We start from the raw sequence: 24,966 nt of genomic DNA on the forward strand, positions 1-24,966 counted from the left end.
ACTGGCAGCCTGGTGCCCAGGAAGGAGGAGAGGGGAGTTTGCCGATGCAAATGTCATCTAAGCAACTGTCTGCCCCACAAAGGGAAATATACAGGCGCTTGTGTTTTCCCTAATCTGACAACAGAAGTCGGTGTATAATAAAAAAATTCCTCCATGCTAGCAGTGGGCAACACATCACCTATTTATCTGCATGGAAAGGCAGATCATCAGATAAATAGTGACCCTGGAGGGAAGGTGGTGGGTGTGATACTGAAAAGGAATGGGTGTGTTGATTACAGTTTGTGGTTTGGAATGAGGTCATTCTAGGAAAAGTAATACTACTGCATACAAATCCACACCCCAAAGATGCCTTTTGTTAATAATAAAATAGTATACTACATTATTCCTAGTTCTCCATCCGAACGTTTCATAATGAAGTGGTATTTCTGGGCAGAAAGCAACATAATGGCTTCTTCCTCTGGCTTCTACTTTATTACTGCTTTGGACCCTAATAGGCAGGTTGCCCTTGCAAAGCAAAGAAGCTGCAAGTGAAACACAAGAGGAACATGCCATCAAGTCACTTGCACAGATGGGATACCTGTCGCTGGAGCAGCAGCCACCTAGAGCAGACAACAAAGTCCACAGTGAAGTTGCCTAGCTCAGAATATTTGTTTGTTTATGGCCTGCAGGGAACAATCCTTTAAAGATGCTGATAGAGTCATACCTTGGATCTTGAACGCATTGGCTCCTGAACAAATCGGCTCCTGAACGATCGAAACCTGGAAGTGAGTGCTCCGGTTTTCAAACGTTCTTTTGGAAGCTGAACATCCAACGGGGCTTCCACAGCTTCCAATTGGCTGAAGGAGCTTCCTGCAGCCAATCAGAAGCTGTGCTTTGGTTTCCGAACGTTTTTGAAGTCAAACGGACTTCCGGAACGGATTCCATTCGACTTCCAAGGTACGACTGTATTACATGCCCCAGAGATGTGTAGATGTTTCTATCCTTAGTTCAGATCTTGGACCAGCCACTCTCATCCTGACCTACCTTGCAGGATTGTTTTGTGGATCAAAGCTGGAGGGGTATATATCTTATATGCTACCCTGAGTTCTTAGAGGAAGGGTGGGATAAGAATGAAATGAGGGAATAAACTCTACGAGCCAGGAGAGAACTCTGGGACATCCCCCCGCAAAGTTGATAAATAAAAAACAAGTTCTTGAATCAAGAGGAGATTTCACCCATCACAGAGTGAGGAAGCCAGTGCTGAGACCTGCAGCTTACACTACACTCCTTCAACCAGCCTGCTGACCTTAGGAGACTGCTATCCCTTAAGGTTAGCAAGATTCAACTATCACTGCAATCAGCTCTTGTACGTGGAATGGGGAGTGGGGAGATGCAAGACGGTCCTTTGACTCAGGTGGCCAATAGTATTGGGCTGCCCTGCAGCTGACCACCATTTGATTCAGTGGCTGTGGGGCAATAAGGGAAAGATATCTCAAATATGACACAGAATTGTTCTAACTGCTTTGAACCAGACCTTTCTGGTAGAAGGTATGCCAGGATTACAGAATGAGGTTTGCCTGAGCAAGGACAGCATCTACGAAAAGGACACTCCCTGATTGTGTGTGGTGCCTGGGGTGGGTGGAACAAGTTTTTCTTCTTGTCCATGTTGCAATATGGGAGGAGAGAGCACAAATGACAAGGCGGTAGGGACGGAAGTTCCATAGGTCAAAAGAACATTGGAGAGGCAAGGCTGCTTTTCTTTCTTCCCTACCAGGTAAGCTTGCTTTCCTTTACCTGCTTTCCTTTTCTCCCATTAAGAAAATTTAACTTGATTCTCATTCTGTGCTTATAGAAGACACTATATTTTGCACGTGCATTTTGAAGGAGTCTATTGATTTTAGGCTGTTTGCATTACATATCACCTACTGAACTAGGGTTTGGGACATTTTTGCCTTGCGGTATAGGTTCTTCACCTTTTAGGGGGAGAAAGATGCTGTCTCAGTTGTGGATTAAGACTTCACCCAGAGACAAATCTACAGGAGAAGTAAAAGTTAGGGCTTGCCAGATTTGCATAGGAAAATAAGCATGTGCAGGATGGTGAAATTTGCATTGACTTTATGTGCCTGAGTTCCTCTGTAGTGGTTTTGCTGGTTTATTCAGCCTTAGCTGGGGAATCGGGAGGAACTAAACTTTTCCTCTTTTGCTACACAAAATTAGTCAATTTGCTTATCCAGTGCTGGCTAATCTGTCCGTGTATGTTACCGGTATATAGTGGTGGAGGTGGGTGAGGCCAAATAAGAACAGGCAAAACCAGATTCTTTTGTATGTGCTAGGATGATATATACTCTCTCAAGGCAAGTCTCCTAAAGACAATTTAAATCAGGGTATTTGGAGCAACCCCATGGCAGAAATATTTTGTCTCCCATGTAAAAATCCCCTTGCCTCCAATAACCTTTTCACAGTCTTTTTCTCCTACCCCTTCCAAATCCTTACCAGTCCCCTTGATATACTGGGAATGTGCATTGTGTGGCCTTAGGAAACAGGTTTAAATACTAATACATCTACATTTCCTCCTGGCCAGAGCTGCATCACGACTGAAGAATGTCTTCCATTTTAAAAGGTGGGTCACTTTTGCTTTGTATCTATACTGAGAATACTTCTGTTAACAAAGAAGTAGTTACCGTACATGAAGCTGGGTGAGGCAGTTGCCTCAGGCGGCATCTCTCAGGCAGCATTACCCTATTCCGTTGCGCAGCTTTGTCGTTGGTCTTCCCAGCCTCTAGGGGCAGAGAGGGACTGGTGGCAAAGCTCTGTGGAATGCCTCCCCTCCTACTGAGTCAGCGAGAAGGGTTCCACCACATGGTAGTGTGGTAGGGCTTTGCACTGGCTTCTCCTGAAAGGATATGCAAAACCCCTTGGCCAGTGGGAGGGAGGGGATCTGGAATGGATTTCCCCCACCACCTAGCAGGGGAGACTCCTTATGAAGCTTGTTCCCACATCGTGTGGGCAGCAGCAGGGCATTTCACCTCAAGCGTTGGAACCCCTTGGGCCTCCCTGAGAAGTTAACATAATAAAAACTCTCTCAAATCACCAGCACCTGTTTCCACTTGTGCAGCATTCTGCAAGCCCAATTGCTATGTTCTACATCAACTGTCAGAGTCTCTGAATACCTGCTGCTGTGAACCACAAGTGGGAAGTGCTTTCAAACTTCCCATGGGCAACTGATTGGCCACTGTGATGAGTCACTGCACTGGATAGGCCTTTAGCCTGATCCAGCAGGGCTTCCTTATGTTCTTAGGGACAATATTTGGCATTCTGAAATACACCTGATCCCTGCATCTCAATAGAGCAGAAAGTGTCATGAACAGCAGTTACGATACTGAAGCCCTCAAATACTCAGTGCCATATCTGAGTTGCCCCTGTAGTTTCTAATCTTCGGAGATGAGTGTGTAATGCCATTCATAAACTAAAACAGGCTATTTTCTTGCAAGACTAATATGCCCAGCTGGTCTGCCCTCTTGGCTTCCTGAAGGCTCAAGGCTGACTTTCCTTTTTCCATATTCCTTCTCACTTTTGTTCCGAGGCCATCAGAGATAGCCATCTACTTGATTATAGATCCTATGTGAAAAATCCAGACAGTAGAATTAGTCTTTTGTACAGCTAATTTCTTGCTTTTTTTCCTACTGGTACACTATCAAGGGTTAGCCAATATGATGCCCACCAGACACTGTGAACTCCAGTTCCCATCAGCACCATTCAGAATGGCCCATGGCCGGTGGTGATGGAAGGTGTAGTTCAGAACATCTGGAGGACACCTTAACTACCCACTGAAGCAAGTATGGAAACTAGTTGCTCTCCAGATATTGTTGGACTACAGCTCCCATCATCTCCCATACCGGCTGAAGGATCCAATAGCATCTGGTGAGCTATAGGTTCCCCATCTTTGCAAAAAAGCATGGATGACCAAGTTGTGGCATACACAACAGTGGTTTGTGGCATTCCTAGACTGAAGGCTGAAGGGCCTTTGGTAAAGTGCCTATAGCAGAGAAGCAGACCTGCAAAGCCTTGGCATGTGGCACACTTGGCAAAAGCAAGGATGGCTACCACTGAAAGTGTTTGGAAGTTTTCTTGGCTGGGGAATGCAGATGAAGGTGATGGATCTTTGACTTCACTTTGTAAACGTCACAGCATCTCTGCTTCCTGTTTCTCTGTTTTCTTTCATCTCATAACCATTAGTGTTTGGGAGAGACGAGAAGGAAAAGGAAAAAGAAAAGGAAAAAAGCCACAAAGAGGGTGAGAAGAAAGATAAGAAAAAGAAAAAGGAGAAAAGGGTAAGAAAAATGATGCTGAATTAGAGGTGGCTTTTCTTACAGTTGGGAGGCATGTCTCCACCCAATGCACATTTACTTGCTTGGTTCCCTTCAAGTGAAGTCCCTCAAGTGAAGCTGTCACCTGCTCATGAGTTGTCACCTGCGAATGTCTCAAATGCACACATCTCAGCTTAACTCTGAAGTCTGATGTAAGGTGGTTTATTCAAACTACAAAATAGATACAGACTGTGGTGATTGTCAGGGTGCACATGGCTTCAAACATCAGTGGTGAGAGAGCACTGGAGTCTGAGTAAATGGTTATGCATACACACCTTCAGTCTCTTTTATTTGGTGAGACAGATGATTCCTCAGTACAATGTCCTGAAAGCCTTTGAGTGGTTTTCAAGTAAGTTTTACTTAGAGTAGACAGTGGCGGAGTTTCATGCTCCAGCACTGGGGGGGGGGGGGAGAGCAGGTGTGGGTGTGGCTGGCGTTCATCCCGGGGGTGTGGCGCACATTCTGGGGGCGTGGCCTGCTGCCTGCGGGGGTGTGGTGCCCAGCATGGGCAGGGGGGTAGCTGCGATGGCACCCCACCAGGATTGTGCTGCCGGGGACGGTGCGTTCCCCCTGCCCCCAGCTTCCTCCGCCAGTGAGAGTAGACCCATTGAAAGTAATGGACCTTAGTCATGTTCATTAATTTCAGTGTATCTAGTGTGAATAAAATTTAGTTTACTAGTACTCTTTAAAACCATTCCAAATGCCCCACAGAATGATGGTCATTGGCTAGCTTTGTATATCCTGATGCATGAATTTGCAAAAATCAATACAGTAAACACAATCCAATTTTATGAAGCAGCATGGAAATCTTTAATAGCTCATTCACTGTCTGTGCCATATGAAATCATCACATCGGAGCTACTGCAAGCTCGTTTCTTCTGCTCAGATGGCAGAACTATTTATCACTCTGAGGCAGCAGCTGCTCCTGTAAAGCTGCGTTGATCCAATTAATTACATGATGTTGCAGTTTGTGAGAATTTGTCCTACAATGGGACTTCAAATTATAGGTGATGTCAGTGGCCGCAAAGGACTGACCACATTCTACCAACATCCTCCACGAGGAATACATTTACGCAGATCAGGAAATTCATTTATTTGTGCAACACTTCAAAAATATATATACAGTAGTTGCTTCACTTTTCTATTCTCTGTGCCAATGTGAGTCTAGGTGGCAAGAAGAAAGATATAGGAATGTGAAGGGTAGTGAAAGTTTGGAATAAAGGCCTATGACTGGAGGCTATGAAAGAAGGCTTAAAACTCAGAATCTTTTACAGACACTGGCTTAGATTGTGCATCTTGGTAAACCACTGTTGAGAAGAATTGTTTATCTAACTGTGAGGCTCCCACACAGTGGGTCTGCAAGACATGACATGCCACAATCACTATTTGGCTATGATTCATCACTTGTTTTCTTAAGACCTTTGAAAGCAATGCAGTTCAGCTGACTGTTTCCTCCCTGCTCTGTATGTGAGTCAACCTGGGCCCAGCTTGGATAACTAAAGGAAAAATTTTAATGGGGGAAAATGCCTACAGAACTCAGCATTTAATAGGGATATAGAAAGACGCTGTTGCGAAACGTAGGGAAAAAACAGCTGGATGGGTGTGTAGCATCTTTCAAAGGGCACATGATGAGTGAGCTTTTAAACTAGAATGAGAGTGCAGTGATTTTTTTTATCCTTTGGAATCCACTTTCATGTTCCCACATCACAGCATAGAAGTCCATGACTGGCACAAAGTGCATCGACATGCATTGAAGTCAAGATGCTAATTCGGCCCCAGGTGCCTTCTTTCAGTTACCTTCTCATCCTGCAAGACGCAGTAGGCTTTGTTCATTTATGTAAGCTTTGGCAAATGTCAAGGATTCAAAATCTCAAAAGATTCCCACCCATTTATCGGCCACATTTTTTAAAAAAACATTCCACAAATTTCCCATGTGTCTTGTGATGGTAGGGATAGATGGATCTGTCAATTTAGGTTCTCTGGTTTCTCTTTCCCCCCATTCTGACTGCATCCACCCAGTCCTGTATAGCTTTCAGCATAGGCTGACAATGCATCTCCTTACCCTGACAGCCAAGGAATGTTGTTTTTATGACCTGCCTGAAAAGTATGGCTGTTTGGGGTTGGTGGTTTTTAAATGGTTGCTTTTGTTTAAATTTATGTTGTTGTTGTGTCCTTATAGGGAAGGGTGGGTAAGAAATTGAAGAAACAAATATACTGACTAGCAGCAGCTCCCCATGAGTCTTTCCCAGGCCTTTCTAGAGATACCAGGATTGAATCTGATACCTTCTATATACAAAGCTGTTTTTGCCATAAGCAAGGGGTATGGTTGTGGCTCAGAGGCAGAGCAGACACTTTGTATGCCAAAGGCTGCAGATCACATCCCTGGCATGTCCAGGGTAGGGCTGGGAGAGACCCCTGTCTCAAACTCCGAAGAGCTGCTGTAAGTCAGGCTAGATGATGCAAGCCAGGTGGAACAATGGTATGTTCCTGTGACTGCCAAGTTCTGTGTTCTGTACCACCACTGGTCTAATCGCTTGGTTTTTGCTCCCTAGCATGATGGGAAAGATGATGACAGCAGCAGCAGCTCAGACAGCGATTCTGAAAAGGTAATGAGATGCTTGGTAGACTGAATGGGAAGGGGTTCAGCTGAGGCTGAGGCTGATTATTATTTGGTCCCATATTTTAGCGGACAACACTTTCCCCTCCACCTTTTATCCAAGTTAAAGAAAGAGCCACTTTCTAGATGTTTGCCTTTCAGTAGATCTGCTGGAAAGCTAATTGGCAGCCCTGCCTGTATTCACTGCCAATGTACTAGCAGCAGACACAGTCTAGTCCTTCACAGAGGTCGTAAACCTTTGTCTGGGCTGTACCACTTCAGACTTCAGTTGGGGACTTTCATGTTGCAAGGCACTCCGTGGTATCAACAACCATCCATCTCCTTGACGTGCCAGTTTATGCTGTGGGGGTTTCATTGTACAGGGGTACCTTGGTTTACGAACTTAATCCATTCCTGAAGTCCATTCTTAAACAAAACCTGTTCTTTAAACCAAGGCGTGCTTTCCCTAATAAGGCCTCCCACTGCCGGTGCCCTTCCACTGTCCGGCTTCCGTTCGCAAACCGAAACACTACTTCCAGTTTTGTGGAATAGTTCGTAAACAGTGCTGTTTGTAAACCGAGGTACCACTGTATGGAGAATCACACAATCACATAACACCCCCATCCACACCCAATGGCAGTCTGAAGTGGTACAAACCAAATGAAGGTTTTAGTACCCCTGTGAGAAGTATTGGCATATTTATATCCCATCTTAAGATTGGATGATCGTTAAGGCGGCTTACAGTAGACTGCAATAATGTATGGACATTTACAAGCCTGAAACCCACACCACACTTTTAAGTCCTGTTGCCAATGGATGGTCAGTCAGCAGATGATTCCTTTGAAGTCCCAGTGCAACTGGCGGCTGAAGCTGAATGTGTTTTTTCTAGCAGGGAAGGGGGGGTAAGCAGTTTCCTATAATTGCTCCTTCTTTGGCTGGTGGATGGGCCAGACTGCCCTCCTTCTTGCTATCATCACCCTGTATTTGCATGCTCTGGGCAGATACAGTGAGAAACTGTGTGGTCTCAGGTGCAAAAGCACTTGTGTCTCTGAAGAAAAGAGAAGCAATGGCAGTGAGGATGAAAACTTTCCCTGATAAAAGATATCCCTGCTTGAACTGACAGAAGCCGCTGCTTTTTGGAATGTGGTTACCATAATGAAAGGCGAAAGAGGGTTGAGGGATTGTGAAATGTTCCTCAGCTCCAAATTACATTCTCTCTTCTTGTATGCCGCAGGCTCGCAGTGGTGACAAGAAGAAAAAGAAGGAAAAGGATTAAATTTGGGGCAGCCAACAACTAGCAGAGGACATGAGCCGAGTTGCCTAAGAATGTCTTCAGGGCATTTGGAAAGGAAGACGTGTCTGGGTTCAATGCATGTAAAACGAAGTGTATTTGTTTTGTTTTCCATTAAAACTTAATACTCTGTTTAATGCTCCCTTCATAAGCAATCTGCTTCTAGCCTTAGTGAAAGGTGATAATAACTAAATACCATTGTGGTAGGATTCACATTGTGGAATACCCTGTTGCAGGAAGGATGGCGTAATCAGCTCTATAAAAGTGAGGTAGCAGTGCCACCAGCTGGTGCTACAAAACTGCTGCATCTATACTCTAAATCTTATCTAACGGATGCTTCGTCAAGCCTTTTTCAGCATGACTCCACAGTGCCCAACAGAAAACAAAAATGCATTAAGCATGCATGCTAGGCTTCTGGCACTGGTTAGGTAATTATGGAACGTGGTCCAATCGTGTAATGGGACTTTCCCACCTCCCCCCAGCGTCTCCCACCCCACAGTCCCTAAACTTGCTCTGGAAGGTTGGGGGCAACCCCAGAACAGAAGACAAGAGAGGACGCAGATTTTGCATATGCTAACGGTTATCTGCACATGTAGAAACAGTTACTGGATCCCAGGCAAGTCAGGATTCCTGACCCCGCACCCGGCACATGAAGGAAATATAATGTGCATTCTCATAAGGTCTCGTCTCATGCTCATCAAACATTTAGCCAAACACGTTTGAACATTCCTGCTAAGTTTGTTCTTAACTAATGACTACTATGGGTATGTACTTTTTTAAAAATAAAAAAATTGCTTCACAAAGTGGGGAGGGGAGGATACTGGAAGAGACCTGTGCAGGAGCTGCAAATTAGAAGCTACCACCTTTAATCCTAAATGTCGAACAAGTGCTCAGATGAAGTTGTTTGATCCCTAACAAAGCAGAGAAGATGTTAAGGGTCTCAGAGCTCATCAAAAAGTAATGTGGGAGCGAGAGGGGAAATAACATAGGAGATATCTGAAATCATAGAACTGTAGAGTTGGAAAGGGAGCCCAAAAGTAATCTAGTCCAACCCCCTGCAATGCAGGAATATCAACCAGATCATGCACGACAGGTGGCCATCCAACCTCTGCTAAAAAACCTTCCAGGAAGGAGAGTCCACTATCTTCTAAGGGAGACTGTTCTATTGTCAAAGAGGTCTTACTGTTAAAAAGTTATTCCTGATGTTTAGTTGGAAGCTCTTGCAACTTGAATCCATTTTACATAAATGAAGCATGTCTATAAAGTAGAAGAGGGGAATGTGTTTTGTTATGGGTTTCTCTGATTCCACATGTGGAGACTCATAGACTTGGATCACCTAAGTTCCAGTTGCTACTGAGCTCTGAACTTGCTTTGTGGCAAGTCACACTGGTCTCAGGCAGTCATTTCCCTATGATTCTAATGTTGCAGAGGATAAGTTTGGTTATAGGTTTTCTTTTTTCTTTATATTTGTATTCTTATCTTGAAACCCAATTAGAAAAAATGTTTTTGTTTTTTTAAGTCATGTGGATCGACAGTAGAAAGGCAATTTGGAGAGAAGCTCTTTGTGCTTTTAGGCATAGATTCATTTATCATATTTATATCCTGCCTTTCCCCCCCTGCTATGGGATTGGAATGAGCTAGATGACCTTCAAGTCCCTTGCAGCTTAATGGCTCTAAGGCTCTGGGGTCCGGACAGGAGAACTATTCAAGTCAGGGGTAGCCAATGATATTGGATTCTCATCAGCCCCAGCCAGCAAGGTCATGGATCATGGGAGTTTGGAGTCCAGCAACCTCAGGTGGTCATCATACTGGCTAACCCCCGAGAACCAGTGTGGTGTAGTGGTTAAGAGCGGTAGTCTCGTAATCTGGGGAACTGGGTTTGATTCCCCGCTCCTCCACATGCAGCTGCTGGGTGACCTTGGGCCAGTCACACTTCTTTGAAGTCTCTCAGCCCCACTCACCTCACAGAGTGTTTGTTGTGGGGGAGGAAGGGAAAGGAGAATGTTAACCGCTTTGAGACTCCTGAAGGGGAGTGAAAGGCGGGATATCAAATCCAAACTCTTCTTCTTCTTAACCTACCAAAGGAGCCTGTTTTTTTGTTATTTAAATTGGCCAAGTATAGGTGATTGGTTGCTGTATAACCTGGCTGTATAACGTAACACCCTTTCCAGGGTTCTAGCCAACCAGCCAATCCCTTTACTAGGATTGAAAAACACCCACATGTATTTCATTACCCCCTTTGACACACAACCTTGCATAAAATAATCAGTATATAAACCAAATGCCTGTTATATAAGGCATTGAAGGGTGGAGCAGAGAAAGCAAGAGAGCCAGTAATGATTACTTAAGAGATATCTTGTTTACATGCATCCACTCATATTTATATAACCATGTCATCACACACAGGTTTTCTTTAGGAGTCCCTGAACAGAACATCTGAACAACAACCATAGCAGCATCGTACTTAATTATAAGAAATACTCAGGCGAGCTCACGCATAGAGGAATAATTACAGGATCTCTGTGCGTCAGGCACTGTCTGAAAAACAAAGTCTGTATTGTTGGTCTGCATCTATGTGTGCATGTCATGAAGACCTAAAACTCTAAAAACCATGTCAAATAACATCTGGGTAGCAATGTTGTGATTGTATTCTAATGGATTTCTGTTCTGAGCACTCGGAGGAATGTTATGGTAGGGCACCCTTATGGAAAGGAAGGTATCTGTGGTTTTGGCATTTGGATAGCTGTCATGTGAATGACTACCAGTAGATGCAGCTTGTTGTGAAATGGGTTTAATAGTAGCAGCAACAGAAGCACATGAGCCTATTTAGTTTGTAGCGGTCATAATCAGTGTCTATAAAATTTGTGAGCTGGCCAGAAAGCAAAGTTCTTATGAGGAAGAAGAACCAGGGAGATTCTAGTGGCTGGCATCCTTGGGAATCCTTAAACCCATGGCCCTAGCAAGAGGGTCCAGCACTGATCCCCAGAAACCCCTTTTCCTGTAACTGGGACATCACCTTGCCAGCTTTCCTCCAGTCCTCAAAGTAATTTTCTGTATGTCGTGGAGAGAACCAGACAGATGATATATATATATATTTCAAAATTAAATGTAACTATGCTTTGCTATTTCAAGGGATTGAAAAGGCACATGGTCAGAGGCAAGGGTTTGAACCAAAGGACAGAGAGAGGGAAAAAGAGGTCTTCAAAGAAAGTGTGTGGCTTCCTTCAAAGTACCTTGGGGAGTACAGTTTGTTATGAGTGCTGAGAATCGCAATCTCTGTGAGGGGTGAACTACAATTCCCAGGATTCTTTGGGAGAAGTCATGTGCTTCAAATGGATGGTATGTGAATGTGACCAAAGCCACTTGGGAAAGGAGGATGAGCCATAAAGAGCTGAACTGCAAGCCAGGTCAACCTGACCGGACTGTCATATCTTTGCTGAATCAGTCGTTGCCTGCACTTGCGCGATGCACATAATGATTAGAAACTATGTTGATGGTTTTCATGCCAGAAGCGACTTCTCACAGCTCTAATGCTAAAAGTACAAAACAATCAAAATCCAGTTCTGCTTCCCCCACCTTTTAAAGGGCAACATTACCTGCAAGAGTTCCTTTCCCAAAATTTATCAGATCTGTAGAAACATTTCTGTTTTTGTGAAAAGGCTGCATGGTTTTCCGCATGTTGGTGCATCAATTGCATTCTTTCCCAGAAAAGTTTCATTTTTCTACAATTGGAACCTGCTTTTTAAATGCACTTGAAGGTACACCTTGGGAAAAGCCCACAGGGTGGGTTGTAGGTCTCTAGGCTTGACCAAAGTGCTTTGGAAGGACGTAGAACTCCATAAATGTTTTGTTCTTCCCTTGCTGAGATGGTAGGCTTTGCTGTGACATAACTTGAAAGTTCCTGTTATGTAGCAACCTCCCGATGTGTGCAAAAGCTGGTGTTCAGACTCCCTGTGATTGCTGAATCATTAAAACAAGTATGATTCACTCAGTGCCTTAAGTACATGACGGTGATGGTGGTGAGGAGAACCCCACAGATTACATATTTGTCCCAATTTAAGAGCTGGTTAGCATTTCTGTCTACAGTGAGTTCTTCTAAATAGCAGTCCACCCACCTGCAGGCTTTGGAAAGATGAGAATTTTGCACAGATGATGGAGTCTCATCAACAATTCCCCACAATTCCCTCATGTTTTGGCTTGATGGAAGCCTGCTTCCACTCCCACAAGTGGCGAAACATCCAGGGCAAGGCTGTATGTGTCACGCAACCCTAAGTATTTTATTCTAAGCCAGGACTGCACATGCTTATTTAGAAGTACATTCTACTGAATTCAATGGGACTTCCTTCCAGGCAGAGTGGATAAAAATCAATGATTTTAAAAAAATCAAAAATCAGATTTTAAAAAATTGTAATCGGATTTTTTAAAATTTAAATTGGATTTTTAAAATAAAATACTTTTGGAGGAAAAATCTTCCTAAAGATAGTTTTCTATTTAAGTTACATTATAGTCCAAAGGCTATTCATCAATAAACAAGGATTTGTTTCAAGTTTTTCATGTGTGCTAAAACTCAATCTAAGTTTTCTTTAAAAAAAAATTGTTTAACCACATCAGCTAACAAACATGGATACAGATGCTATAATGTTATTCTTTTAGTTAAATAAATTGTTTAATTGTTATTAAGCAAATAAAGTACAGCAGAAAAACTGTCCAAATATAAACAGTTAACTTATTAAACCTCACAATAATTTCATAATTGTATATGTATTTCTAATAGTATAACCAAATCAGTAATTTTTGATATAAACTGTAAATACTACTTATTATTCCAAAAAATGAAACCTTCATCTGGTTGTAAATATTAAGATTATACCAGCAAGAATGAGTCTTTCTTTTTTAAAAAAAGATTTAAATCAAGTCTCACTGAATAGTGATTTAAATTGTGATTTAAATCAATTTGATTTACCGCATTTTTTGCTCTATAAGACTCACTTTTCCCCTCCTAAAAAGTAAGGGGAAATGTGTGTGCGTCTTATGGAGCGAATGCAGGCTGCGCAGCTATCCCAGAAGCCAGAACAGCAAGAGGGATAGCTGCTTTCACTGCGCAGCGATCCCTCTTGCTGTTCTGGCTTCTGAGATTCAGAATATTTTTCTTCTTGTTTTCCTCCTCCAAAAACTAGGTGCGTCTTGTGGTCTGGTGCGTCTTATAGAGTGAAAAGTACGGTAAATCAAATCCACCCTGCTTCCAGGTATGTGTGCCGCTGAGAACTGCAGCTTTAGTTTCATCTTGTTGCAAGAACTCTGAGACTTAAGATGTGATTGCAACAAGCAGACCAGAAGCATACAGACTCCTGTAAAGAGACATCAAAGCCGTTGATTTGTTATCAGATTCCAAGCGAGAGCCCTAAGGTGCTTTACTTTCAACCAGACTTGTTCTCTCTCAATCTTTCTCCCTCTTTGCACTGGGCCTGGGGGTAACCCGTGAAACATGGTCCAGGACCAGTCTAGAACCCGAAGGTTCCGCTGGGAGTTAGTCTGACAGGGTCAAGGCAGGACACAAAGCAAGGACAGGTGCAGGATCTAGCCTACAGCAATGTTGCTCCTGCAACCTGGGGCGGGGTCCGACAGCCTTTTATCTTTGTCGGGGTAGATGCCGGTACTGATCTCCTGGCGACTCACCTCCCTGTCTCGCCCAAAGGTGAGCACTCCTCCTGCGAGTACTCAGGTCTCTCCTTCTCTCAGACCTTAGTCTCTGCAGCACGGGAGAAGTCAGTGGGTTACTAGACTCAGGGGCCACCTCAGCCTCCCCTGACCAAACCGGTAATGGAGCAGCTGTAAGTGATGGCCCAGCTGAAGGCAACAAGGTAATTCTCGCATCTGGAGCCAGGGCAGGCTCAGGCCCCTGACTCCGCCCAGCTGGTGTTTGTTGCAGGGGAACCTGTGCAGACTGGGACTCTTCAGGATCAGGCCCCAGACTTGGCTCAGAAGATACCTGAGGCAAAGGATCCGGTGCACACTGAGTCTCCTCTGGTTCCAAGTCCGAGCCTGAGTCCCAGGCCATCACACTCTTGGAGGTCACCTACACATCACCCCCTCCCCCCCAAGGACAGAAGAGGATACAGACTTGCATAAAATCTGCACATTATAATTTATATAAGATGCCAGCTTTAGAAGTAATTATGATAATTTAGATGGGGTGAGGATCCTCTGGCCCATGGGACAAATGAAACCCACCTGGGATCCCAACTTGCCCCACAAAACCATTTCCACCAAAACATGCCCCCTACCCCTCACCTGACGTCATCAGGTATGGGGCAGTGAAGGATGTGGCCACAAACTTAACCATGAGTTTAAAGTGAGCTTGAAGAATCCGACTGCTCCTACTGCAGTAGCAATTAGAATGATGGAAGATGGTACCATTGAGAATGAATTATCTACGCGAAATTTTGCTCTGAGCAAACTTCTGTCAGTTGCACATTTTAAAAGAACCCCATAATAAATCCATTTGATTTCAGTCACACAATCAGGGTTGCGACTGTATCTGAACATGAAAGCTACCACAGGGATTGAGATGGTTGGGCAACAAATCCCCTTATTTATTTATTCATTCTTTAAAAACCCTCACCAACAGACGGCATCCGAATCAGGAAAGAAGTGGATGAAAAAAAATGGCCCAACATTAAAATTGGTGAGAAATACAAGTGATTTGAAATCTATTGGGGAGACGGGGCAACCACATTGACTCTTGGATGAATGCTCCCTTGCATACTGGTGCAAGGGAGACAAAACAGTAATAGATTTGTTTCTAATGGGCGTGCCTAATAAACTTGTTTAAAATTCCAATGTTGCATGAGGGAAGCATCTACAGTATAGAGATCCTTTTGCATTTCATTAAAAGGTATCATATTCTGTATTCTGTTGTTCAGTCAAGCACCAGTTATGGCCAAATCACACTTTGCAATACAGTGGTACCTCGGGTTACATATGCTTCAGGTTACAGACTCCGCTAACCCAGAAATAGTGCTTCAGGTTAAGAACTTTGCTTCAGGATGAGAACAGAAATCGTGCTCTGGCGACGCGGCAGCAGGAGGAGGCCCCATTAGCTAAAGTGGTGCTTCAGGTTAAGAACAGTTTCAGGTTAAGTACGGACCTCCGGAACAAATTAAGTACTTAACCCGAGGTACCACTGTACTAGAATATATTCCCCAATGAGCCCCAGTTCATATTGACTCATACTGTTGCAAGCTTTGGCAGAGTTGCTTGATTTCAAATAGGATTGCCAACTTTTGAATCAGCTGCTGCTGTCCCTTTATACCAGTGTTTTGATCTTACTCTCAAACCAGGGTTTAAACAAACCAGAGTTCCCAAAGTTCAAACATCATAACACCATGGCTTGTTTGAAACCAGTCAGTGAAGCTTATAATATCTATCTTGGGGTGTGAAACAGGAAATAGGGGGAGATGGAGCATGGTAGGCTCCCTCATGTAGTGGGAAACCATGCCTTCCAATCACAACTGAAAACAAACTTTGTGTGCGGCAGAAAAACAAAGCAATGGCAGTTTGAATTTGGACAATGACAGACTGAGAGCTGGAGCTGTCTGAAGGAGGGATGCAACTATTGCTAATGGGGAATCCAAAACAGGATTAGCATTTATTCTGTCTGATGTAAATCTCATTGGTCTCAATATGCTATGCTGGCATATTTGAAAATAACTAGAAATTACAAATACACCATAAATCTTCACCTTTTTTTTATTGCAAGGAAACAGAGCAATAAGTGGCAAACCTCTCAAATTTCTTACTAGCAAGGGAAGTGGGGCATGCCACTCCCTTAAAAAAATACTTTTTAAAAAAATATGTTGAGTATTGTTAAAACAATTAGACAAGTTAGGAATGCTTACGTATAATTTGTGGTTAATAACGTTGTTATTAATTAGTTATATAACACAACCATCAATATGCACGGCCCTCTACAGAACAAGCAAAATCAACCAACCAAAAAAAAAAGACAGGCTGTTAACCTCACAATATCAGGCATGGATGCAGAAACCTTTGGCTGGACTCCATATCCCATCAGCCCCAGTCAGCATGGCAAATGGAGAGGGTTGTTGGGAGCTGCAGTTCTGCAACATTCCGAGGGCACTAAGTTCCCCTCCCTGAGATATCTGCTTATTTTACTGCATAAGCACACCAGCCCCCTCGGTAGCATTTCACATCTTAAAATGCATTTATTCCACGATCTGCATGACGATGTAATGCGTAGAGAGTTTGTTTCCATGGCAATCAGCTATTCCAATTTTCTTCTTTGAAATTACCCCTGATAACTTCTTTGTGAGGGGGGTGGGAAGTCATGTGTAACTTTGAATGCTAAGGGGAAGGATACATAAGATGGTGTACGATTAGCAAACTTTGCATCAAAAGACATGGGTGAACTGTGGGAAATTCGTGTTATGCCCAAGAGAATGAAGACAGCTCTCGATTTCCTACATGTGAAGACCATTTTGAAAGCCTTGCTTTGGAATGGATTCCATGGTCTGAGAAAGCATTTCCTGTGATGGCTTCTGTGTGGCTGTGGTAACATGCAAACTGGCTCTAAGCTCAGCAATGAATGTGTGTGAACTGTTTTTCTGAGACTCCCCGGTATTGTGCCCATCCCAGTAGCCATCTGCCTCTGCCCTCTTTCGCCAGTGCTGACTACAATGGTGTTACGAAAGGTGGCCAAGCCCTGCCCATCACTCAGCTCATATGCTTTGGTGAGGCTCCAAAGAATGGTGAGGCTCCTTGAGAGCTTCCCATAATCATCTGTGAGATTCCCATAGGCTGAGAGAACAGGTTGCTGGGCTAGAGGGCCCTTTGACACTTCTTATATTCTTGTATAATGGCTGCTTGGTGATCCTTAATGAATGTCTGTGAGTGTTAAAAGATGGGTTCTTGGTACCTAAATCTTTGGATTATTCGGAGTATTTCCTGAGGCCCCTTGACTTAATTGAATGAAGGTGGGTGTGTCTGTGAAAAGGAACAAAAGAGAAATTGTGCCTTGAGACTCACGCCTGGAGTTGTAAGCACCTGGAGATCTGATGTGGGGGGAAATGCTGTTTTGGGCATGTTTAGTTTGTCTCCATCCATGTTCTACATGCATATTTGTAAAGAAACTCAAATATTCAAAAATATCATGTCTCTAGTGTTCTCTGCTCCAAAGGAAACCAAACCCAGGTAAGCAGTACCACCACTCTTGTTCACACAGATATCCCCTTTCCACCTCATCCATCCATTGCTTGTACTTACAAGTTCCCTGACACGAGTCAATTCTATCCACACATGGCATTCAGCAACCGCAGACCAACACAACTTGCACCCCAAATGGAAAGCAGGAAAGTGCATTATGTGCAGAGCAAATAATTCAATGAAGTTTGTGAAACCTGACATTATATCATCAAGTAATTAAGAAAGTAGAAGACTTTCCCAAAAAACATGTGCCCATTTTAGAGATTGAAACATAACATTTAAGCTTGATGTAAACAAAGATTCTTATTTAAAAAACAAACAAACTCTAAGACACTATTACAGTTTGCATTCTGAATTCAAGATGGTAGATTCTCCTCACCCTCTCAACTTTGGCAGGAGAGTGGGACCACCTACCTGCCAATCACCTTATGTTCTAATCACATTGGATGATTGAACTTTAACAGCTGACAAAGAAGGTCCCCGTAACTGCCCATCAGGCCTACAGCAACTTCCTCTTAATGCTCCTTTAGCTGGAGCGTTTTTTCTTTCTTTCCAAAGCAGAACTCTCTAGTGCCACTCATCTTCAAGCACTGACAATCAGCTGATCATTGGTGCTTGCAATTTGCACTTTAAAGTTCAATCTGCTGACTGTTTGGGGCTTCAAAGCATCTTCCAATTCTGACCTCCCTTTGGCCCAGCCCTGTGTGTCCCACACCTGATCTCAGGGTTGTGCCTTGGCCCAAATGGTCTGGTGGGCCAAATGGGGAAGCCTGGGGGACCTAAACAGGCCTATGGATTGGCCATTCCACTCCTGTGATGGGGGACAAACAGCAGGGGAACTGAATTATCCTGATGGCTCACAGGTTACCAGATACATGTTATTTAGTGCATTTTTAGTGCAAGGGGAAGGCTGTCCCATGGCCACCCAAGTAAGCCTGACAGCCACCCAGTAAATTATGCCACCGTTGTCCCCTACTGCTGCGTTGTCCACACCACACCCAAAAGGCCACTTCCACCAGGTTCTTCCATGGGTCCTGCTCCCTCTAAGTAAGGGAACAGCTCACCTACCAGCTACGCCTTTCCCTGGCACTTTGGTTCTTCCGAGCAAACTTGCCTGGGATTGCTCGCGCTGCTCATTTCATGAGCAATCATTTCAGATCCGGAACATTTTGTACTCTGCATGCAAATACTTCCCGGGAGCGTCATTTCACCGGGGGAAGCATAACGACGAAGTAGCAACGCCGAGCTGAAGGGCTATAGGTTGACTAAGGGCTGCCTGCGAGAACATGCAGAGCTGACCCAAGGAGACTTGGCCTCTTGCAATGCATCAACTGCGCTTCGCAAGCAATCGCCACTCCCTCCTCCTGGTTGGGGACTTCAAAACAGATCGCAGCCCCCAGAAAAAAGTAGGGTCTTCTCTCTCTCTCTCTTCCGTCTTCCCTTCCCGCCCCCACCTCCAAACTCCGAACTGCCCATTTCAGAGGTTATGAAACGCGCTCCGCAATGGCTGTTTCACAACAGGGGCGGGCCGAAGCCGGCAGCCAATGGAGCAGCTCTCCGGCTCCATCACATGGGGCTACTCCACATTTTATGTAATATTCCGGCCTTTTTTTGTTGTTGTTTCATGTTTGTGCGCGCGCCTGTGTTCAGAAGGTAACCAAAGGGGTCGGGGTGGGGTGGGGGAAGCAATCTGGCGAGTGAGCAAGAAAAGAAAAGTGACCGATTGTGCTTATTCTGTTTGCAAATCCTGCCGCCACGCTTCTCCCCTCCTGCTAACTCGCCCCAAGTTGACGCACGCGGAGAGGCGGCCGGTGCATGAATCCAGAGGCGAAGGAGGAAATCGGACGTTCTTCGCTTCTCTCCCAGCCTCTTGGAAAGGGGAGCGGATGGGCAGCGCGTCGGCGAAGTGGCACGATCGCAGCAGGACCCGTCAGAAGAGTTTGAGGAGAAGGGGGCGGGTGGAGCTCGCACTTACACAAGCAACCTCCACTCCGCCCCGGCCGGCACCTCTCCAAAAAGTAACCTGCTCGCTTAGTTTCCGCGCAGACGCGGCAGAGGAGCGGCGGGTGGCGCGCTGCGAGCGAGCTTGACTTTTCCCCGGTCGTGGTGGGGACAAAGGGTCATCCTCCCCTGCGCCGCCGCCGCCTCCCTCTGTTGTTTTTGTTTTGGTGTCTGTCTGGATGCATTTGAAAGCTTCTATGTCTCGGGCGACGAGGCTGAGCAGGCACCTCTTGGGTGAAAAGGGATGAAAGAGGGGCAATAAAAAAGGGTGGGACGACGACCCGCAATAAACAAAGGAAAGTGAAAGCGGAAAGCTGCTCGCATTGCACCAGCTGCTGCTTCTCGATCCGTTGCAAAGTTCTCCGGAGCGCGCTCTGCGTGGGGAACCTCCGGGGAAGAGCGCTGCGCCTTTAAGAGCCAGCGAGCCACTCGGCTCGTGGTCTTGCCCCCCCCCCCTCCGCCCCAAAAGCAGGAAGGTGAACCTCCCGGCCTTTTTGGGAAAGTGTCCCCGGTCGCTGCAGGAGGCTACTTCGCCACGCCAAGTTGCTCCCACGGGAGACTCGGTTTTCCAGGGAAATCCTCTTCCCACCCCCGCCCCCGATTCCATCCCCGCACCTTTTCGATGCCGCTCTTCTTCAGAGGCGATCGCCCTTCGCCCGTTGCCCTGGGAGGCACCCTTTAGCCAGCCCCGCTGCCTGCCTGCCTGCCCTCTCTCTCCGTGGCAGGAGCCATGGAGATTTTCCTGTGCGCCGCTTGCCACCGGGCTCTGTGGGACCCAGTGACCGTGTCGTGCGGCCATACCTTCTGCAGAAGATGCCTCGGAGGAGACTTGCCCTCCAAGTGCCGGCTCTGTGGGGGGAAGTCCGTCCTGCTGGGATCGCGGACGGTGGCCTGCAACGTCCTGCTGTGTGACTTGTTGGAGAAATGCTTGGACAAAGGCACTCAAGTGGCCAGGCTGAAGACCGACTTGCAGGAGCTGCTGAGAAGCAGAGACTACCGGGCAGCGCTGAGGAGCGTGCAGAAAGGGGTCGCGCTGGGTAAGCGTTGCATGCCCCAGAGATGCCTTATTGGGGACTGGGGACACTGACGGGTCTGGTGGGGGTGGAGGGGCAAGGCAGGTTAATAGGGGGGCTTTGACGGATTTCTTTCGGGAGTCTTGAATTTGAAGACACACACCCCGCCGTCGCCGGTTATGCAACTTGTCACCGTATCGCATTGTGTAAGCAGCGAGGGACAATCCTCGATAACAGTTTGTCGCCGAGTTCCTCGTTTCCTGCTCCTTACAGGCAAGAGACTTTGCGGACACGGAGCCGCCTTCCGCGTATGCCACATATGCATGTCGCATTCTGCCAAAACGGCTCTTTGCATTAATTTTTTTTAAAAAAAAATATTATTAAAAGTAAACTTTTGGGAAGTTTGCTTCTCTTGCAACTTTTTATGCTGCGCGTGTGTCAAGGAGAAGAAGGCGTCCAGTGGCGATGGTGACATCAGAAAATTACTTATACAACGAGGGTTTGTTGGTTTGTCTTTTTATAGAAAAAAGCATGGCTTTGCCTTATATGGCAGGCACAGCCCTTTTATAGGGCACCTCGTGGGACCTTTGAAAAGCTGACCTATGCGAATTGTGCTGCCGGATTTGCTGGATCTGTTCAGGGGTGTGGGGAACATGTGGTTGCCTTTGGCTCCTCTTTGTGGGCACAGAACACAAAAATAAGGGCAGGACATGGGAGCAGCCAAGATTTTTGTTAGGGGGGGCAGGGCTTTTGTTGGGGGGGGGGAAGAACCTCAGTTTCCTATGTACTTTTATGGAATTTTATTGATGGGGGGCAGCTGCCCCCCCTTGGCTAAGTCCATGGAATAGGACGTAGTCATAGTTCAGGATTACTGGTCATTTCTGTAGCTGTCCTTTCTGAACTTAATAGGCAGTATGACTTGCCCAAGACTGTGTGAGGACTTGAACCCAGTACACGCTTTGCTGCACAAAATAAAAGTGTAGCGGGCAATGCTATTTCTTCCCTGATCATAGAGCTGGAAGGGACCACAAGGGTCATCTAGTCCAACCCCCTGCCACGCAGGAATCTTTTGCCTAATGTGGGGCTTGAATCCACAATCCTGGGATTAAGAGTCTTATGCTCTACCGACTGTGCTATCCTTCCCTAGAGAAGACATACACTCCCTCTTTCACCTCATCATTTACATGCCCACTCCCCAAACCCAGGGAGTGTTGTGATTTCCACCCCCAGGCTTTCTTTAAATAGTTGGCTGATAGGCAGAAATTCAACAAGCTCCTGGTATAGAGAGGCAGAGAAAGCTGCACCTGATGAATTAGCATGACATTGTGTTGGGGGGTAACCATCAAACTGAAGAGGGGGGAACTGTCAAGTGGAGGCTGGATGAGCTTATTCCACTGTGCTAGGCTCACCTGTTTTATGAAACACCTGTGCTCCGCGTTTGAGTCATTGCGGACTCTGAGCTGGTGTTTTATAACAGGCTCTTAACAAATGAAGAATGATGTGAGGGCCTCAGCAATTCTATAAAGAGATGAAGGTCTGAATCAGTGAAGCCTGTATGATCCAGCTGCTCTTGAATCCCACAAACTCTAGGTCACCTCAACTTTACCAACCTCAAAGGCAGTCCTCCTAGATTCCTCTTTAGGCTTATTCAGGAGGGAACATGTTGCAGGGTGCAAATAACTCTCTGGATAATATAGATTAAAGCTGTAAGTCTATGCATGCTTACCTGGGAGTAAGCCCCATTGAACACAATGTGAGTTGCTTCTGAGTAAACCTGCTTAGGATCTCACTGTTAAATCCTTTAATTTAGCACTTGGTTTTGGGGCGTGTGTGTGTGTGTGTTTATATAACACAGCACAAAGATTTCCGTTTCTGTGACAGTAATCAGCGGTTAGCATAAAAGCTAGCCCTCACTTTGGGTCATGAATTTCTTGTCAGGACTTGCCTGTAAACAGCATGCTATGTTATTTATGTTTTGTAAATTCAGCAAAATATGCATGACTAGCAGTAGTCACAAGGATTCATTTAGGAATTAGCTGAACATTTATTCAGTTTATTATGGAGAGATTTATATTTCTTGTGTAGAAGTCCAACTATATTCCTGGTTTTACAACAAGAAACTGATCTGAAATTAACCTTTAATTCCGCCATGAGCTATACTACTGGATTCACTTTTGTGTCTGTAACCATTGTAAAATCCTCACCCTTTCTGCCAAACTTCTAGCATGCAAAGCTGACTGCGTAGTTTGTTGGAGTCACTTTGGGTTAACACATTTTTCTTCTGGAGACTCTGTGTCTTTGACAGGCACGCAGCAGGCAGCTATTCAAGAGGTGCAGCTCTCCCAACCACCGTCTTTGTGCTAGGAGGGTTTTTGCATGTTCAATTTCTGCCTGTTGCTTTGCTAGCAATGGTTTAGAGACTTGGTCAGGAAAATAAGGCAGCCCTATGTATTTAGTTAATATTGCCTGTTTGATAGAAAGTGCTCTTTCTTCAGCTCACCTCTTAAAGCAACAATTTAATGCATTTCACAACAGACAATAACTTCCTTATGGAAACTCACCAAACTGGCATTCTGTTGTTTTCAGAGCCACATTTATTGCTCTATTCATCTTCACTTCATAATTTCTTTCTATTATTGCTTTGGTTTGTGAAAGAAACAGCATGCAATAAAATCCAGGGAAATTGAAACCTTTTGTTTTTAGGCTAGTTTAATGTTTCTTCTCTTCAAAATTATGATTGCTAGGACTCCCACCTCAGTCAAATATTTTCCAGTAGACTAACTTAAAACAAACCTTTGGGATCTTCTCTGCCTTTAGCAGCAATCCTTTACACAATTACCTGCGAGTAAGCTGCACCAAATTTAAGTTGGTTAGAAATCGGTTCCTACCATGTTTTTGTGTAATCCTAAACCTGATTTCCGAAGTCTGAAATCGATTGTGAACAATATTATTTTGATTCGTTAAATTTCCATCTTTCCCTTCTTTGAAAAGGAGCCCAGGGTGGCAAATAGCAATGTAGTAAAACAATAGAATTTAAAAAATGAAATAAAACCTGTTTCAAACATTAAGGACGAGAGCATATGCAAACATCAGGAAGAGTTTTGCATACAATAGTTAAAGGGCAAGTACTGCTTCTGTTGCAGAAATGATTGGGTTTCATGCAGGGGCAATTCTTAAGCCGTACCTTTCCCTTTCATCCTGCAAGGCTACAAGGTGGTTCATTTGGCCAACATGCACTTGTGTGCACACCCCATACAGCACATCTCTGTGCATGCAGACCACACATGAATGCACATAAGCAGGTGTGCGTGCACACACATGCACTGAGCAGAGGTGGTACAAACAGGTAGACAAGTGAACACACAACATTTACAGATTCAGCTAGGCTCACTTGCCAAAGGCAGGGCACAAAGGCAGCCAGGCAGCAGTGTCTCTCACACATCCCCTCAGCAGTGAGGGGCATACACAGACAGACAAACACATTAACACAGGCAGGCAGACCAGCCAAATAAGGGGGGGGTATTTTCTAGCTCTTTTCCTCCCCATTATACTGCTCTGGGAACTAGAGGTTTCCTTCCACAACACTGTGATGGGGAGGAAAAGGGAGTCTATTCAAAGACCTCTTTCCTTTGCAAGGGAATCTCTTCTTCTGGAGTTGGTGCCATTGGAAGAAGGTCCTGGGGCTCAGGAAACAGGAAGAAGCATTTTTGGTCCCTGTTTCCTTAAAACCACCTTGACATGGCTGCCACACAAGAGGGAGAAGAAGTGCCTTAGCAAGTCAAGGCAGAGGCTGATGGACCCTCCACAGCGGAAATACCATGGAACTACAATAGGGAGCCCCTTCAATAGAACAGTTACTTTAAAATAAATAAGTAATTATATTCAACTTTTTTTGAAAAAATGGAACGTTGTTTGTTTCCTCACCAAATGTTTAGGAGTGATGGAGATGCATAAGCTATAATTATGTGGGAACACAGGGTAATTGGAGAGAAATGGTACTGGTGTGGGATGTGCTCAATGCAGCCCCCTTGTGTTCTTCATAATTCTCTTAGACACAGACTGTTTAAGCAATTAAATCTTGGTCCACATTTTGAACAGTGCACCAGCCGCCTATCCAGCAACCCATCTTCAACCATATCAAATGATTTAAGACCCTCAGCTCTTTATTTACTCACACAAGAAGAAGACCTGGATACAAAACAGAACAGCTGAACATCAGGTGTAGCTGTTGGGTGGGAGACAGGTGAAGAAACAGCAATTGGTTAATATGACATGTGGCAAGACCCTAAACTCAGGCTGTTTTTTATTTCATATTGCAACCTTCATACAAGCAGAAGGTTGTGATGTCCCACGTGTGACAAAACAGGTGAGCAAGCAGGTGAAAGAGTGCAGCTCCACTTACAAGTTAGATCTATATTTATAATCTTCTCGCCTACAGTAGCATTAGGATAGGGATGAGGTACCTGTGATCTTCCAGATGCAGGTGATACTGGGCTC

At 44.9% G+C, this 24,966-nt stretch overlaps 1 protein-coding gene and 1 long non-coding RNA gene across 3 annotated transcripts in view; both read left to right on the top strand.

Annotated features, from left to right (window-relative positions):
- The first annotated feature begins 1,634 nt into the window (after nt 1-1,634).
- LOC310671303 lies at nt 1,635-8,365 on the top strand. The gene is made up of 5 exons (XR_014507949.1): nt 1,635-1,753; nt 2,561-2,599; nt 4,216-4,310; nt 6,899-6,952; nt 8,177-8,365. It is a non-coding gene; the product is annotated as an uncharacterized lncRNA (long non-coding RNA).
- A 9,459-nt stretch (nt 8,366-17,824) lies between these two features.
- LOC310669344 (LON peptidase N-terminal domain and RING finger protein 1-like) overlaps nt 17,825-24,966 on the top strand; it is a 36,306-nt gene continuing 29,164 nt past the window's right edge. The window contains exon 1 of one of the 2 annotated variants that reach the window (XM_083423222.1): nt 17,825-20,493. In XM_083423222.1, the coding sequence (XP_083279348.1) occupies nt 20,187-20,493 (307 nt within the window). In that variant the 5' untranslated portion in view covers nt 17,825-20,186. The remainder of the gene's footprint in view (nt 20,494-24,966) is intronic. The other variant, XM_083423223.1, reaches the window with a different exon arrangement.

The sequence above is a fragment of the Podarcis tiliguerta genome, assembly GCF_965153285.1.
Source record: "Podarcis tiliguerta genome assembly, chromosome: 2".
Classification (NCBI taxonomy): Eukaryota; Metazoa; Chordata; class Lepidosauria; order Squamata; family Lacertidae; genus Podarcis; species Podarcis tiliguerta.